The following is an 18339-nucleotide window of genomic DNA, read 5'->3' as shown; positions in this document are numbered from 1 at the left end:
ACGTGAAGGGAGGGGGTTTAAGGGGAAAGGAGACGTGAAGGGAGGGGGTTTTACCCACTGGATACCAAGGGGAAAGGAGACGTGAAGGGAGGGGGTTTTACCCACTGGATAACAAGGGGACAGGAGATGTGAAGGGAGGGGTTTTACCCACTGGATACCAAGGGGACAGGAGACGTGAAGGGAGGGGGTTTAAGGGGAAAGGAGACGTGAAGGGAGGGGGTTTAAGGGGAAAGGAGACGTGAAGGGAGGGGGTTTAAGGGGAAAGGAGACGTGAAGGGAGGGGGGTTTAAGGGGAAAGGAGACGTGAAGGGAGGGGGTTTTACCCACTGGATACCAAGGGGAAAGGAGACGTGAAGGGAGGGGGTTTACCACTGGATACCAAGGGGACAGGAGACGTGAAGGGAGGGGGTTTACCCACTGGATACCAAGGGGACAGGAGACGTGAAGGGAGGGGGTTTTACACACTGGATACCAAGGGGAAAGGAGACGTGAAGGGAGGGGGTTTACCCACTGGATACCAAGGGGACAGGAGACGTGAAGGGAGGGGGTTTACCCACTGGATACCAAGGGGAAAGGAGACGTGAAGGGAGGGGGTTTTACCCACTGGATACCAAGGGGACAGGAGACGTGAAGGGAGGGGGTTTAAGGGGAAAGGAGACGTGAAGGGAGGGGGTTTAAGGGGACAGGAGACGTGAAGGGAGGGGGTTTAAGGGGAAAGGAGACGTGAAGGGAGGGGGTTTTACCCACTGGATAACAAGGGGAAAGGAGACGTGAAGGGAGGGGGTTTTACCCACTGGATAACAAGGGGAAAGGAGACGTGAAGGGAGGGGGTTTACCCACTGGATAACAAGGGGAAAGGAGACGTGAAGGGAGGGGGTTTACCCACTGGATAACAAGGGGACAGGAGACGTGAAGGGAGGGGGTTTTACCCACTGGATAACAAGGGGAAAGGAGACGTGAAGGGAGGGGGTTTACCCACTGGATACCAAGGGGAAAGGAGACGTGAAGGGAGGGGGTTTACCCACTGGATAACAAGGGGAAAGGAGACGTGAAGGGAGGGGGTTTACCCACTGGATACCAAGGGGACAGGAGACGTGAAGGGAGGGGGTTTTACCCACTGGATAACAAGGGGACAGGAGACGTGAAGGGAGGGGGTTTACCCACTGGATACCAAGGGGACAGGAGACGTGAAGGGAGGGGGTTTACCCACTGGATACCAAGGGGAAAGGAGACGTGAAGGGAGGGGGTTTAAGGGGAAAGGAGACGTGAAGGGAGGGGGTTTTACCCACTGGATAACAAGGGGAAAGGAGACGTGAAGGGAGGGGGTTTACCCACTGGATACCAAGGGGAAAGGAGACGTGAAGGGAGGGGGTTTACCCACTGGATAACAAGGGGAAAGGAGACGTGAAGGGAGGGGGTTTACCCACTGGATACCAAGGGGACAGGAGACGTGAAGGGAGGGGGTTTTACCCACTGGATAACAAGGGGAAAGGAGACGTGAAGGGAGGGGGTTTACCCACTGGATACCAAGGGGACAGGAGACGTGAAGGGAGGGGGTTTACCCACTGGATACCAAGGGGAAAGGAGACGTGAAGGGAGGGGGTTTAAGGGGAAAGGAGACGTGAAGGGAGGGGGTTTACCCACTGGATACCAAGGGGACAGGAGACGTGAAGGGAGGGGGTTTACCCACTGGATACCAAGGGGAAAGGAGACGTGAAGGGAGGGGGTTTACCCACTGGATACCAAGGGGAAAGGAGACGTGAAGGGAGGGGGTTTAAGGGGAAAGGAGACGTGAAGGGAGGGGGTTTTACACACTGGATACCAAGGGGAAAGGAGACGTGAAGGGAGGGGGTTTACACACTGGATAACAAGGGGAAAGGAGACGTGAAGGGAGGGGGTTTACCCACTGGATAACAAGGGGACAGGAGACGTGAAGGGAGGGGGTTTACACACTGGATAACAAGGGGAAAGGAGACGTGAAGGGAGGGGGTTTACCCACTGGATACCAAGGGGACAGGAGACGTGAAGGGAGGGGGTTTACCCACTGGATAACAAGGGGAAAGGAGACGTGAAGGGAGGGGGTTTACCCACTGGATACCAAGGGGAAAGGAGACGTGAAGGGAGGGGGTTTAAGGGGAAAGGAGACGTGAAGGGAGGGGGTTTTACACACTGGATACCAAGGGGAAAGGAGACGTGAAGGGAGGGGGTTTACACACTGGATAACAAGGGGAAAGGAGACGTGAAGGGAGGGGGTTTACCCACTGGATACCAAGGGGAAATGAGACGTGAAGGGAGGGGGTTTAAGGGGAAAGGAGACGTGAAGGGAGGGGGTTTTACACACTGGATACCAAGGGGAAAGGAGACGTGAAGGGAGGGGGTTTACCCACTGGATACCAAGGGGAAATGAGACGTGAAGGGAGGGGGTTTAAGGGGAAAGGAGACGTGAAGGGAGGGGGTTTTACACACTGGATACCAAGGGGAAAGGAGACGTGAAGGGAGGGGTTTTACACACTTCCATAATATTTACAGTAACTGGACAAAAAGAAGATGAAATGCCTCGCTGCCTGTATTGCTGTTCCCAGACATAGTTATATATGGGCTCTTTATGTTTGTGAAGAGCAAAACAGTGAGCATCCCCTCTGCAAAACAGTGAGCATCCCCTATAGAAAACAGTGAGCATCCCCTATAGAAAACAGTGAGCATCCCCTCTGCAAAACAGTGAGCATCCCCTCTGCAAAACAGTGAGCATCCCCTCTGCAAAACAGTGAGCATCCCCTCTGCAAAACAGTGAGCATCCCCTACGCAAAACAGTGAGCATCCCCTCTGGAAAACAGTGAGCATCCCCTATGGAAAACAGTGAGCATCCCCTACGCAAAACAGTGAGCATCCCCTATGGAAAACAGTGAGCATCCCCTACGCAAAACAGTGAGCATCCCCTACGCAGAACAGTGAGCATCCCCTATGGAAAACAGTGAGCATCCCCTACGCAAAACAGTGAGCATCCCCTACGCAGAACAGTGAGCATCCCCTATGGAAAACAGTGAGCATCCCCTATGGAAAACAGTGAGCCTCCCCTATGGAAAACAGTGAGCATCCCCTATGGAAAACAGTGAGCATCCCCTATAGAAAACAGTGAGCATCCCCTATGGAAAACAGTGAGCATCCCCTACGGAAAACAGTGAGCATCCCCTCTGGAAAACAGTGAGCATCCCCTATGGAAAACAGTGAGCATCCCCTATGGAAAACAGTGAGCATCCCCTCTGGAAAACAGTGAGCATCCCCTATGGAAAACAGTGAGCATCCCCTATGGAAAACAGTGAGCATCCCCTATGGAAAACAGTGAGCATCCCCTATGGAAAACAGTGAGCATCCCCTATGGAAAACAGTGAGCATCCCCTACGGAAAACAGTGAGCATCCCCTCTGGAAAACAGTGAGCATCCCCTATGGAAAACAGTGAGCATCCCCTATGGAAAACAGTGAGCATCCCCTCTGGAAAACAGTGAGCATCCCCTATGGAAAACAGTGAGCATCCCCTATGGAAAACAGTGAGCATCCCCTATGGAAAACAGTGAGCATCCCCTATGGAAAACAGTGAGCATCCCCTACGGAAAACAGTGAGCATCCCCTCTGGAAAACAGTGAGCATCCCCTCTGGAAAACAGTGAGCATCCCCTATGGAAAACAGTGAGCATCCCCTATGGAAAACAGTGAGCATCCCCTATAGAAAACAGTGAGCATCCCCTATGGAAAACAGTGAGCATCCCCTACGGAAAACAGTGAGCATCCCCTATGGAAAACAGTGAGCATCCCCTATGGAAAACAGTGAGCATCCCCTCTGGAAAACAGTGAGCATCCCCTATGGAAAACAGTGAGCATCCCCTATGGAAAACAGTGAGCATCCCCTATGGAAAACAGTGAGCATCCCCTATGGAAAACAGTGAGCATCCCCTATGGAAAACAGTGAGCATCCCCTATGGAAAACAGTGAGCATCCCCTATAGAAAACAGTGAGCATCCCCTATGGAAAACAGTGAGCATCCCCTATGGAAAACAGTGAGCATCCCCTACGGAAAACAGTGAGCATCCCCTACGGAAAACAGTGAGCATCCCCTCTGGAAAACAGTGAGCATCCCCTATGGAAAACAGTGAGCATCCCCTATGGAAAACAGTGAGCATCCCCTCTGGAAAACAGTGAGCATCCCCTATGGAAAACAGTGAGCATCCCCTATGGAAAACAGTGAGCATCCCCTATGGAAAACAGTGAGCATCCCCTATGGAAAACAGTGAGCATCCCCTATGGAAAACAGTGAGCATCCCCTACGGAAAACAGTGAGCATCCCCTCTGGAAAACAGTGAGCATCCCCTCTGGAAAACAGTGAGCATCCCCTATGGAAAACAGTGAGCATCCCCTATGGAAAACAGTGAGCATCCCCTATAGAAAACAGTGAGCATCCCCTATGGAAAACAGTGAGCATCCCCTACGGAAAACAGTGAGCATCCCCTATGGAAAACAGTGAGCATCCCCTATGGAAAACAGTGAGCATCCCCTCTGGAAAACAGTGAGCATCCCCTATGGAAAACAGTGAGCATCCCCTATGGAAAACAGTGAGCATCCCCTATGGAAAACAGTGAGCATCCCCTATGGAAAACAGTGAGCATCCCCTATGGAAAACAGTGAGCATCCCCTATGGAAAACAGTGAGCATCCCCTATAGAAAACAGTGAGCATCCCCTATGGAAAACAGTGAGCATCCCCTACGGAAAACAGTGAGCATCCCCTCTGGAAAACAGTGAGCATCCCCTATGGAAAACAGTGAGCATCCCCTATGGAAAACAGTGAGCATCCCCTCTGGAAAACAGTGAGCATCCCCTATGGAAAACAGTGAGCATCCCCTATGGAAAACAGTGAGCATCCCCTATGGAAAACAGTGAGCATCCCCTATGGAAAACAGTGAGCATCCCCTATGGAAAACAGTGAGCATCCCCTATGGAAAACAGTGAGCATCCCCTATGGAAAGAAGCATACCTGTGAAACCGACTGAGAAACAAGGGACCTTATGTCAAGGTGCAGTGCTTCACTTTACTTGCTTCACAATGCATCCAGTGAATTAAGTTAGATTTATATGGTTTGAAGAAAATCTATGGGTTGGAGACAAACTAGGAGTACTTTAGGGATGTGCAGAGAGAGGAGGAAAACTCCTGGAAAACTTTTGGAAAGTTAACAAACCTGCTCCTCCAAAAACAAGAATGTCAAAAATGTATTTAGAGAAAATCTATACTGAATAAAAATATAAAACGCAGCATGTAAAGTGTTGGTCCCGTGCTACATAAACTGAAATAAAAGATCCCAGAAATGTTCCATACGCACAAAAAGCTTATTTCTCTAAAATTGTGCTCAAATTTGTTTACATCCCTGTTAGTGAGCATTTCTCATTTGCCAAGATAATCCATCCACCTGACAGGTGTGAGGTAATCAAGAAGCTTATTAAACAGCATGATCATTACACAGGTGCACCTTGTGCTGGGGACAATAAAAGGCCACTCTGAAATGTGCAGTTTTGTCACACAACGCCACAGATGTCTCCATTTTTGAGGGAGCGTGCAATTGGCATTCTGACTGCAGGAATGTCCACCAGAGCTGTTGCCAGATCATTTCATGTTAATTTCTCTACCATAAGCCGCCTCCAACGTCGTTTTAGAGAATTTGGCAGTACGTCCAACCGGCCTCACAACCACGTGTAACCACACCAGCCAAGGACCTCCACATCAGGCTTCTTCACCTGCGGGATCGTCTGAGACAAGCCACCCAGAGTATTTCTGTCTGTAATAAAGCTCTTTTGTGGGGAAAAACTCATTCTGATTGGCTGGGCCTGGCTCCCTAGTGGGTGGGCCTGGCTCCCTAGTGGGTGGGCATATGTCCAGTCATGCGAAATCCATTGATTAGGGCCTAATTTATTTATTTCAATTGACTGATTTCCTTAAATGAACTGTAACTCAGTAAAATCGTTAAAATCGTTGCATGTTGCGTATATATATTTTTGCTCAGTGCATATCCAGCACTTTGTTTTTAGTTCTATATCTAATTTAAATGACACATCTAATCTTTGATATGAATTAACGAATGCCAAAAACAAAAAAGATAATAATTCAAATAATAATAAGATGTATTTTATACAGCACTTTCCATTACAAAGAGCATCTCAAAGATTGAGATGAAGGCTGGGTGAAAACAGACAGAAAGATAAAGAAAGATAACTGATCATGGATCACATAATTGATCGCATGCTGCAATAATGAATGCACTTAATTGATTATTGATTGTTATGATGGACACAGCTTTTTTTTTTTTGAACCAAAACATACACAGCCTCTGCTCAACAAAATGGAGAAAGAATCGTTTTGGGGGCCTTCAGCTCACGAACGATAATGTGCTTAATCACCCTCACGGAAGTCAAGCAATCCATTCCGCCAAAAGTCGTTCGCAGTCTAGTCTGGTTGTGGCCACAACTAGACCTCGTTTCAAATGTATCAAGAAATAATCTCATTTGTATGCTCCAATAAGCTGCCCGTGGTGAACGAGAGACTCGAGTTTTCAGTTCATCGTTCGCCAGTAGGGCTCTGGGCATTACTGACTCAAATGAAAGAAATGAGTCTAAAGATTAGTTATTTTGACCGAACGAGTCGAAAAGATCAGAGTCAGTAAAAAGAACCGAACTTCCCATCACTACTGGCTTTAGCCAGGGCCTGTCCGGGCAAGTCCAGGGGGGTTGCCTAGCAACATGCGCCTCTGAGGGAGGCAACATCTGCATAGTGCAAGACATGTCCGTGATTTGTGAATCTGTTCAGACCGAACAGCTAGTGCCACAGCTCAAATGGCTTTGGAAAAAAAATACGATTTCAGCTAATAAGTAGAAGTATCTAACAAAATAATCAAACTATTTACATATAATAGAAATGTGGGTACCTCTTTGGAACTTCAAGACAACAACAACATACCTAAAGCTCTGGCCACAGCCAGGAAAGGGATCTGGTCTATGACAGTGCTCCTCCGGACGGGGCCGTTGTGAGTCAACCTGGGTCTCTTCCACACCACCCTGTTCACACCAGACTTCTTTATAACACTGGAGACAGGAGGGAGAGAGACAGACAGGAGAGTTATCACACTGGAGACAGGAGGGAGAGAGACAGGAGAGTTATCACACTGGAGACAGGAGGGGGAGAGACAGACAGGAGAGTTATCACACTGGAGACAGGAGGGAGAGAGACAGGAGAGTTATCACACTGGAGACAGGAGGGGGAGAGACAGGAGAGTTATCACACTGGAGACAGGAGGGAGAGAGACAGACAGGAGGGTTATCACACTGGAGACAGGAGGGAGATAGACAGGAGGGTTATCACACTGGAGACAGGAGGGAGACAGACAGGAGAGTTATCACACTGGAGACAGGAGGGAGAGAGACAGGAGAGTTATCACACTGGAGACAGGAGGGAGAGAGACAGGAGAGTTATCACACTGGAGACAGGAGGGAGAGAGACAGACAGGAGAGTTATCACACTGGAGACAGGAGGGAGACAGACAGGAGAGTTATCACACTGGAGACAGGAGGGAGAGAGACAGGAGAGTTATCACACTGGAGACAGGAGGGAGAGAGACAGGAGAGTTATCACACTGGAGACAGGAGGGGGAGAGACAGGAGAGTTATCACACTGGAGACAGGAGGGAGAGAGACAGACAGGAGAGTTATCACACTGGAGACAGGAGGGAGAGAGACAGACAGGAGAGTTATCACACTGGAGACAGGAGGGAGAGAGACAGGAGAGTTATCACACTGGAGACAGGAGGGAGAGAGACAGGAGAGTTATCACACTGGAGACAGGAGGGAGAGACAGACAGGAGAGTTATCACACTGGAGACAGGAGGGAGACAGACAGGAGAGTTATCACACTGGAGACAGGAGGGAGAGAGACAGGAGAGTTATCACACTGGAGACAGGAGGGAGAGAGACAGGAGAGTTATCACACTGGAGACAGGAGGGAGAGAGACAGACAGGAGAGTTATCACACTGGAGACAGGAGGGAGAGAGACAGACAGGAGAGTTATCACACTGGAGAGTTATCACACTGGAGACAGGAGGGAGAGAGACAGGAGAGTTATCACACTGGAGACAGGAGGGAGAGAGACAGGAGAGTTATCACACTGGAGACAGGAGGGAGACAGACAGACAGGAGAGTTATCACACTGGAGACAGGAGGGAGAGAGACAGGAGAGTTATCACACTGGAGACAGGAGGGAGACAGACAGGAGAGTTATCACACTGGAGACAGGAGGGAGAGAGACAGACAGGAGAGTTATCACACTGGAGACAGGAGGGAGACAGACAGGAGAGTTATCACACTGGAGACAGGAGGGAGAGAGACAGGAGAGTTATCACACTGGAGACAGGAGAGAGACAGACAGGAGGGTTATCACACTGGAGACAGGAGGGGGAGAGACAGACAGGAGGGAGAGAGACAGGAGAGTTATCACTGGTATTTAATAAAGTATTAATGAAGTAGTAGTTCTGATTTAGCCAGTCAGACCCCCTACTGCCTTTATAGTGAACTATAGAAGGAAGGAATGGGGTGTTATTACAGACCCCCTACTGCCTTTATAGTGAACTATAGAAGGAAGGAATGGGGTGTTATTACAGACCCCCTACTGCCTTTATAGTGAACTATAGAAGGAAGGAATGGGGTGTTATTTCAGACCCCCTACTGCCTTTATAGTGAACTATAGAAGGAAGGAATGGGGTGTTATTACAGACCCCCTACTGCCTTTATAGTGAACTATAGAAGGAAGGAATGGGGTGTTATTACAGACCCCCTACTGCCTTTATAGTGAACTATAGAAGGAAGGAATGGGGTGTTATTACAGACCCCCTACTGCCTTTATAGTGAACTATAGAAGGAAGGAATGGGGTGTTATTACAGACCCCCTACTGCCTTTATAGTGAACTATAGAAGGAAGGAATGGGGTGTTATTACAGACCCCCTACTGCCTTTATAGTGAACTATAGAAGGAAGGAATGGGGTGTTATTACAGACCCCCTACTGCCTTTATAGTGAACTATAGAAGGAAGGAATGGGGTGTTATTACAGACCCCCTACTGCCTTTATAGTGAACTATAGAAGGAAGGAATGGGGTGTTATTACAGACCCCCTACTGCCTTTATAGTGAACTATAGAAGGAAGGAATGGGGTGTTATTACAGACCCCCTACTGCCTTTATAGTAAACTATATAAGGAAGGAATGGGGTGTTATTACAGACCCCCTACTGCCTTTATAGTGAACTATAGAAGGAAGGAATGGGGTGTTATTACAGACCCCCTACTGCCTTTATAGTGAACTATAGAAGGAAGGAATGGGGTGTTATTACAGACCCCCTACTGCCTTTATAGTGAACTATAGAAGGAAGGAATGGGGTGTTATTACAGACCCCCTACTGCCTTTATAGTGAACTATAGAAGGAAGGAATGGGGTGTTATTACAGACCCCCTACTGCCTTTATAGTGAACTATAGAAGGAAGGAATGGGGTGTTATTACAGACCCCCTACTGCCTTTATAGTGAACTATAGAAGGAAGGAATGGGGTGTTATTACAGACCCCCTACTGCCTTTATAGTGAACTATAGAAGGAAGGAATGGGGTGTTATTACAGACCCCCTACTGCCTTTATAGTGAACTATAGAAGGAAGGAATGGGGTGTTATTTCAGACCCCCTACTGCCTTTATAGTGAACTATAGAAGGAAGGAATGGGGTGTTATTTCAGACGCACCTTTTACAAAATGTTCAGTAAACCACTAACACGTCTTAGAAATGGCTAATTAATAGAAGTGGTATAAATAAAGTGACTAGCTTTATTTAAATTGGCTGGTTGATATAATAACCCTTATGGTATGTGACCAGCACAATTTAAAATCGGCAGTAAACTGCTGCGATGCTGATAACTAGTCTGGCAAGAGTCTTAAAGTCACTGGAAATCGCTCCAAGCTCAGTCCCTCTGTGGGTACCACTGGCTACGTCCCAAATAGCACCCCATTAATATAATATATAAATAATAATATGCCATTTAGCAGACGCTTTTATCCAAAGCGACTTACAGTCTCATGTGCGCATACATTTTTTACGTATGGGGTGGTCCCGGGGATGGAACCCACTACCCTGGCGTTACGAGCGCCGCGCTCTACCAGCTGAGCTCTACCAGCTGAGCTCTACCAGCTGAGCTCTACCAGCCGAGCTCTACCAGCCGAGCTCTACCAGCCGAGCTCTACCAGCCGAGCTCTACCAGCCGAGCTCTACCAGCCGAGCTCTACCAGCCGAGCTCTACCAGCCGAGCTCTACCAGCTGAGCTCTACCAGCTGAGCTACAGAGGACCACCAGAGACTTTTGACCAGGGCCATCTGGGACGCAGCCTGTGTGTTCCTTATCTGAAGGAGATGGCTCTACAGTAGTGTGTTGTTTACCCAGTGTCTGTCCGTCCCTCTAGTCTAGTTACCCAGTGTCTGTCCGTCCCTCTAGTCTAGTTACCCAGTGTCTGTCCGTCCCTCTAGTCTAGTTACCCAGTGTCTGTCCGTCCCTCTAGTCTAGTTAGCCAGTGTCTGTCCGTCCCTCTAGTCTAGTTACCCAGTGTCTGTCCGTCCCTCTAGTCTAGTTACCCAGTCAGTCAGAGAGGCGTACATGTATAGATGCTACAATGCTTCATCTGACTGAGTTTGCAGTAGAGCAGACAATGTTGTCATCAACCCAAAGCAGACAAGAGTTTGATTCGCTATTGTGCAAAACCTATTGTCTTGTCATAGGGGCTGTTGTTTTGGATGCACAGTCACACGAGGCTACGGTTGTTAGGGGCCCTAGTACAGTATTATGCGTTGGTGAGGCTAGTCTGTCTGTCAGACAGACAAAACATTACAATGTTGAGTTAGTTCTTGAGTTGGCTGGCTAAAGAGCTAACCTAGTAGGGTAGTACGAGTCAGCATTACCTGCCCCCCAGTCCTTCGATGCGCTCCCTCTCCTTGGGCAGCTCAGGCTTGTGGTCCTGTGTGACCTCCACGGCCCTGATGAACTGGTCAGTGGGGTCGTCCTGGACCCCTAGCACTATGGCAGAGTCTCCTACGTGGGCCACGTACATGCGGTCCCCGCGGATGACCACCACACTGGCCGTGGTGCCTGAGGTGCTGGGCAGCCCCGTGAGAGTTTTGGGCCATTCGGCTGCAGAGGGAGGGAGAGAGAGTGAGAGAGAAGACGCTAAAAATATTGGAACCTGGCCGGCCTTAGAAGTAGCCTTCGGAGTCAGACTAACCTACTTCCCTGAGGGCCGTGCCTGCAATAATATGGCCCCTGAATACAACAACAGTTAGGAAGAAACTAAACTTTAAACTAAAGACAACTTTCTCTGCCATCTTCACAGACAGACAGGCAGACAGGCAGACAGGCAGACAGACAGACAGACAGGCAGGCCAGTGAGATCAGAGGAACACACACTACAGGGTCAGGATGAGAGAGCCAGATGCTTCTCCAGATTACAGACACACTACTATCTCAATCTCAACATAGACCCAGACAGAACTTTGATCAACACCTGTGACAAGTCTGGGCAAGTGAAAGAAAGTAAGTAGTGCATTATCCAACCCTGTTCCTGGAGAGCTACCCTCCTGTAGGTTTTAACTCCAACCCTGTTCCTGGAGAGCTACCCTCCTGTAGGTTTTAACTCCAACCCCGTTCCTGGAGAGCAACCCTCCTGTAGGTTAACTCCAACCCAGTTCCTGGAGAGCTACCCTCCTGTAGGTTAACTCCAACCCTGTTCCTGGAGAGCTACCCTCCTGTAGGTTTTAACTCCAACTCTGTTCCTGGAGAGCTACCCTCCTGTAGGTTTTAACTCCAACCCTGTTCCTGGAGAGCTACCCTCCTGTAGGTTAACTCCAACCCCGTCCCTGGAGAGCTACCCTCCTGTAGGTTAACTCCAACCCCGTTCCTGGAGAGCTCCCATCCTGTAGGTTTTAACTCCAACCCCGTTCCTGGAGAGCTCCCATCCTGTAGGTTTTAACTCCAACCCCGTTCCTGGAGAGCTACCCTCCTGTAGGTTTTAACTTCAACCCCTGATTCTAATAATTATCTGGTTGATCAGTGGAATGAGGTTAGTTACAACTGGGGTTGAAGCAAAAACCTACAGCAGGGTAGCTCTCCAGGAACAGGATTGGGCAGCCCTGATATAGGGAATAGGATTCCATTTGGGACGCATTCATAGACATTTAACTAATAATCTAGTTGCTGCACATTTTTGTTCCAGATCAGCACTAAGCACTAACAAAACACATGATTCAACTAGATCAAGGGCTTGATTTAGTTGATATGTTGAATCGGGTGTGTTAATACTGGGCTGGAACAAAAATGTGCACATCCTTGGGGTTTCCCCAGGACTAGACTAGACTGCCGTTTGGATGATCCTTTTGTGTAGAGCAGGGTCCCCCAACTTTTCCACTCAGGCCCCCCCTTCCAGCATTGGGGAGCATCCTGCGCCCCTGCCACCTCTCTTTCTATGGGCACGAGCATTTTTCATGACACAAACTGTTCACACCCCTCTTGTTGACAGACAGAAAAATGTTCAGGTTTAAAAGCTTATCTTCTTGCAGTTCTATACATTTTACCATGTCTAATGTTTATTCATGTGATATTTGAGTGACTCAAAACATTACAACAAAATCTATGGGCTGAAAAACGTAGCTAAAAAACGTTAGCTGACATGGGCTAGTTGTTCTGGACATTTCTGACAAGTTATAAATAGCTCTCTAAGATGTGCAATGACTGACATGATGAGGAAAGCTGATGATGCAATACCCAATTTAGAAATTGTACCTTGTGCATTCTACTATTACAACTTTCAACAGTAAGTTGAAAGCAGTGGAGGTCGGTGTCGTTTAAGATGAGGGAGGACGATTATGTTTTTTATGAGCATGGCCTTATTTCTATTACAGCATATTGGATGACTGTCATTCATATTCCATTCACCCAGTTCAATGTAACGTTGATAGGTTTAGGCTACTACATGACACTCTAATATTCCCTTCATCATGAAGTTGCTACAACCTAGTTTCTGAAAAGTTTACAACGTAGGTGCACAGGTCGAGAGAAACATTAGAGTAATCAAGGTGACAGACAGTGACACGTTCAATACCGCCTTGCACACTCTTGCCTGCATCTAGCTGATCTAGGGTGTAATCATTAGTCCAACAGTTGCAAACGAGAGTTTCCATTGGACAAATTCAGGAATGTTTATCTCGGTTTCATTCCGTTTAAGAAATGTTTTTCAACAGAATCGGCGGAATGAATACACCCCTGATCACACGCAAACACAGTTCACTTTCATAGCAGCCACATATCAATCAATCAATCAATTTTATTTTATATAGCCCTTCTTACATCAGCTAATATCTCGAAGTGCTGTACAGAAACCCAGCCTAAAACCCCAAACAGCTAGTAATGCAGGTGTAGAAGCACGGTGGCTAGGAAAAACTCCCTAGAAAGGTGAAAACCTAGGAAGAAACCTAGAGAGGAACCAGGCTATGAGGGGTGGCCAGTCCTCTTCTGGCTGTGCCGGGTGGAGACTATAACAGAACCATGCCAAGATGTTCAAAAATGTTCATAAGTGACAAGCATGGTCAAATAATAATCAGGAATAAATCTCAGTTGGCTTTTCATAGCCGATCATTAAGAGTTGAAAACAGCAGGTCTGGGACAGGTAGGGGTTCCATAACCGCAGGCAGAACAGTTGAAACTGGAATAGCAGCAAGGCCAGGCGGACTGGGGACAGCAAGGAGTCACCACGGCCGGTAGTCCCGACGTATGGTCCTAGGGCTCAGGTCTCTCAGTTGGCTTTTCATAGCCGATCATTAAGAGTTGAAAACAGCAGGTCTGGGACAGGTAGGGGTTTCGTAGCCGCAGGCAGAACAGTTGAAACTGGAATAGCAGCAAGGCCAGGCGGACTGGGGACAGCAAGGTGTCATCATGCCCGGTAGTCCTGACGTATGGTCCTAGGGCTCAGGTTCTCAGAGAGAAAGAGAGAACGAGAGAATTAGAGAGAGCATACTTAAATTCACACAGGACACTGGATAAGACAGGAGAAGTACTCCAGGTATAACCAACTAACCCCAGCCCCCCGACACAAACTACTGCAGCATAAATACTGGAGGCTGAGACAGGAGCGGTCCGGAGACACTGTGGCCCCATCCGAAGAAACCCCCGGACAGGGCCAAACAGGAAGGATATAACCCCACCCACTCCGCCAAAGCACAGCCCCCGCACCACTAGAGGGATATCCCCAACCACCAACTTATAATCCTGAGACAAGGCTGAGTATAGCCCACAGAGGTCTCCACCACAGCACAAACCAAGGGGGGGGCGCCAACCCAGACAGGAAGATCACGTCAGTAACTCAACCCACTCAAGTGACGCACCCCTCCCAGGGACGGCATGAAAGAGCACCAGCAAGCCAGTGACTCAGCCCCTGCAACAGGGTTAGAGGCAGAGAACCCCAGTGGAGAGGGGAACCGGCCTGGCAGAGACAGCAAGGGCTGTTCGTTGCTCCAGCCTTTCCGTTCACCTTCACACTCCTGGGCCAGACTACACTCAATCATATGACCTACTGAAGAGATAAGTCTTCAGTAAAGACTTAAAGGTTGAGACCGAGTCTGCGTCTCTCACATGGGTAGGCAGACTGTTCCATAAAAATGGAGATCTATAGGAGAAAGCCCTGCCTCCCGCTGTTTGCTTAGAAATTCTAGGGACAATTAGGAGGCCTGCGTCTTGTGACCGTAGCGTACGTATTGGTATGTACGGCAGGACCAACTCGGAAAGATAGGTAGGAGCAAGCCCATGTAACGCTTTATAGGTTAACAGTAAAACCTTGAAATCAGCCCTTGCCTTAACAGGAAGCCAGTGTAGGGAAGCTAGCACTGGAGTAATATGATCAAATTTCTTGGTTCTAGTCAGGATTCTAGCAGCCGTATTTAGCACTAACTGAAGTTTATTTAGTGCTTTATCCGGGTAGCCGGAAAATAGAGCATTGCAGTAGTCTAACCTAGAAGTAACAAATGCATGGATTAATTTTTCTGCATCATTTTTGGATAGAAAATTTCTGATTTTTGCAATGTTACGTAGATGGAAAAACATGGAAAACATACAAACAGTATGATCACATGCTCGATAATTCCTTCTCGCATCTACGTGTTGTCCTCCTCTCACCTTTTCCCTTCGCTCGTGGGCTTCAGTGCACATCAGATGTCTGTGACCAGGCGAAAAAACCTTTCTAAGCCAAACCTTCATATCATAACCGCTACACACAGCCTACATCGTTGTCACCATATTAGCTAACGTCATAGTCAACATAGCTACTAGAACTAACGCGTTAGTAAACCCGATACAATCATGCATTACAGTGTACAGTCAGCAAGCAGTTTAGCAGTTACACCGGCGGGCCCCAGTGGCAATAAATTAATAAAACCAAAAGCTTACCTTGACTTGGAAGAGTTCCAGTGTTGGATAGCCATAGCCAGCTAGCTAACATAGCATCCCTCTCTGTTTGAGCCGGGTGTTTGAGTAGGCAAAACTACAGTTGAAGTCGGAAGTTTACATACACCTTAGCCAAATACATTTAAACTCAGTTTTTCACAATTGCTGACGTTTAATCCTAGTAAAAATTCCCTGTCTTAGGTCAGTTAGGATCACCACTTTATTTTAAGAACGTGAAATGTAAGAATAATAGTAGAGAGAATTATTTATTTCAGCTTTTATTTCTTTCATCACATTCCCAGTGGGTCAGAAGTTTACATACACCCAATTAGTATTTGGTAGCATTGCCTTTAAATTGTTTAACTTGGGTCAAACGTTTCGGGTAGCCTTCCACAAGCTTCCCATAATAAATTGGGTGAATTTTGGCCCATTCCTCCTGACAGAGCTGTTGTAACTGAGTTAGGTTTGTAGGCCTCCTTGCTCGCACACGCTTTTTCAGTTCTGCCCACAAATGTTCTATAGGATTGAGGTCAGGGCTTTGTGATGGCCACTCCAATACCTTGACTTTGTTGTCCTTAAGCCATTTTGCCACAACTTTGGAAGTATGGTTGGGGTCATTGTCCATTTGGAAGACCCATTTGCGACCAAGCTTTAACTTCCTGACTGATGTCTTGAGATGTTGCTTCAATATATCCACATAATTTTCCTTCCTCATGATGCCATCTATTTTGTGAAGTGCACCAGTCCCTCCTGCAGCAAAGCACCCCCACAGCATGATGCTGCCACCCCCGTGCTTCACGGTTGGGATGGTGTTCTTCGGCTTGCAAGCACCCCCTTTTTAATCCAAACATAACGATGGTCATTATGGCCAAACAGTTCTATGTTTGTTTCATCAGACCAGAGGCCATTTCTCCAAAGAGTACGATATTTGTCCCCATGTGCAGTTGCAAACCGTAGTCTGGCTTTTTTATGGCGGTTTTGGAGCAGTGGCTTCTTCCTTGCTGAGCGGCCTTTCGGGTTATGTCGATATAGGACTCGTTTTACTGTGGATATAGATACTTTTGTACCGGTTTCCTCCAGCATCTTCACATGGTCCTTTGCTGTTGTTCTGGGATTGATTTGCACTTTTCACACCAAAGTACGTTAATCTCTAGGAGACAGAACGAGTCTCCTTCCTGAGCGGTATGACGGCTGCGTGGTCCCATGGTGTTTATACTTGCGTACTATTGTTTGTACAGATGAGTGTGGTACCTTCAGGCGTTTGGAAATTGCTCCCAAGGATGAACCAGACTCGTGGAGGTCTATAATATTTTTTCTGAGGTCTTGGCTGATTTATTTTGCTTTTCCCATGATGTCGAGCAAAGAGGCACTGAGTTTGAAGGTAGGCCTTGAAATACATCCACAGGTACACCTCCAATTGACTCAAATGATGTCAATTAGCCTATCAGAAGCTTCTAAAGCCATGACATCATTTTCTGGAATCTTCCAAGCTGTTTAAAGGCACAGTCAACTTAGTGTATGTAAACTTCTGACCCACTGGAATTGTGATACAGTGAATTATAAGTGAAATAATCTGTCTGTAAACAATTGTTGGAAAAATTACTTGTGTCATGCACAAAGTAGATGTCCTAACCGACTTGCCAAAACTATAGTTTGTTAACAAGAAATGTGTGGAGTGGTTGAAAAACAAGTTTTAATGACTCCAACTTAAGTGTATGTAAACTTCCGACTTCAACTGTAGCTAGCTGCAACGAAATATAGCTCTCGCTCTTGCTTCTCCTTCATTTTTGACCAAATGAATTTGTTCAAAACTGTTCAATTATTGTCTTTCTCTATCTTTGAGTCAACTACTCACCACATTTGATGCACTGCAGTGCAGTGCTAGCTAGATTCATTCTCTAAACCTTTGATTGGGTGGACAACATGTCAGTTCATGCTGCAAGAGCTCTATGTTGGAGGACCTCCTCCGGAAGTTGTCATAGTTACTGTGTAAGTCTATGGAAGGGGGTGAGAGCCATGAGCCTCCTAGGTATTGTATTGAAGTCAATGTACCCAGAGGAGGACAGAATCTAGCTGTCCTCCGGCTACACCATGGTGCTACCCTACAGAGTGCTGTTGAGGCTACTGTAGACCTTCATTGCAAAACAGTGTGTTTTAATCAATTATTTGGTGACATTAATATATTTAGTATAGTTTTATCTAAAAAGGATAACTTTAATGTTTCAGTTTGGAAACCACTGGTGTAGAGCAGGCTGTGTACTACTGACTTGACAGGGCAGTTGAAAGATCCAGAGCAGAACGCTGATGACTGCCCTAAATACAACTGCCCTCACAGCTGATAAGAAAAGAGACTTGTTCATCAAACGGATAAAAGAGGAGATGGGACGCATTGACTTGCCAAATCCAATAAATATGATGCATCTCCTTTACAACCAACAACATCAGATCTCACATGCTGCCTACTCCAACAATAAACCTGATTTGTTATGCCATCGATGTCACGGCAACCTCTTTCCAAACAATCAGCTAAACCATTGTAACGTGTATCGAAATGCAAACAGAGGAGGAAGGCACCACGGAAAAAACATTTTCACGGAGCCCCGCGGACCCGCCTGTGCGTGTGACCTGATAGGTTGGGGGTTTAGGTAGGAATCATGGGATCTCTTTCTTTGCTCTACTACTGACAGATGGCCAGCAGTGGTAGGTTTATGTTGATAGCTAAGCCAGAGAAACCAAACCACATGGAGCCTGTGGTGGCCATTTAATCCTTAGCGGCTTGCTAGCTAAATGCGAAAA

At 47.3% G+C, this 18339-nt stretch overlaps 1 protein-coding gene across 1 annotated transcript in view; it reads right to left on the bottom strand.

Annotated features, from left to right (window-relative positions):
- LOC311105440 (protein phosphatase 1D-like) overlaps window positions 1-18339 on the bottom strand; it is a 30577-nt gene that overhangs the window by 11525 nt on the left and 713 nt on the right. Inside the window, exons 2-3 of the mRNA XM_084147590.1 lie at window positions 11019-11247; window positions 6995-7119 (exon numbers count right to left, since the gene is read on the bottom strand). Of these exons, the coding sequence (XP_084003716.1) occupies window positions 6995-7119; window positions 11019-11247 (354 nt within the window). The remainder of the gene's footprint in view (window positions 1-6994; window positions 7120-11018; window positions 11248-18339) is intronic.

The sequence above is a fragment of the Coregonus lavaretus genome (genome assembly GCF_964263955.1).
Source record: "Coregonus lavaretus genome assembly, chromosome: 30".
In the NCBI taxonomy this organism is placed as follows: Eukaryota; Metazoa; Chordata; class Actinopteri; order Salmoniformes; family Salmonidae; genus Coregonus; species Coregonus lavaretus.
This window is presented reverse-complemented; position numbering and strand designations above follow the sequence as displayed.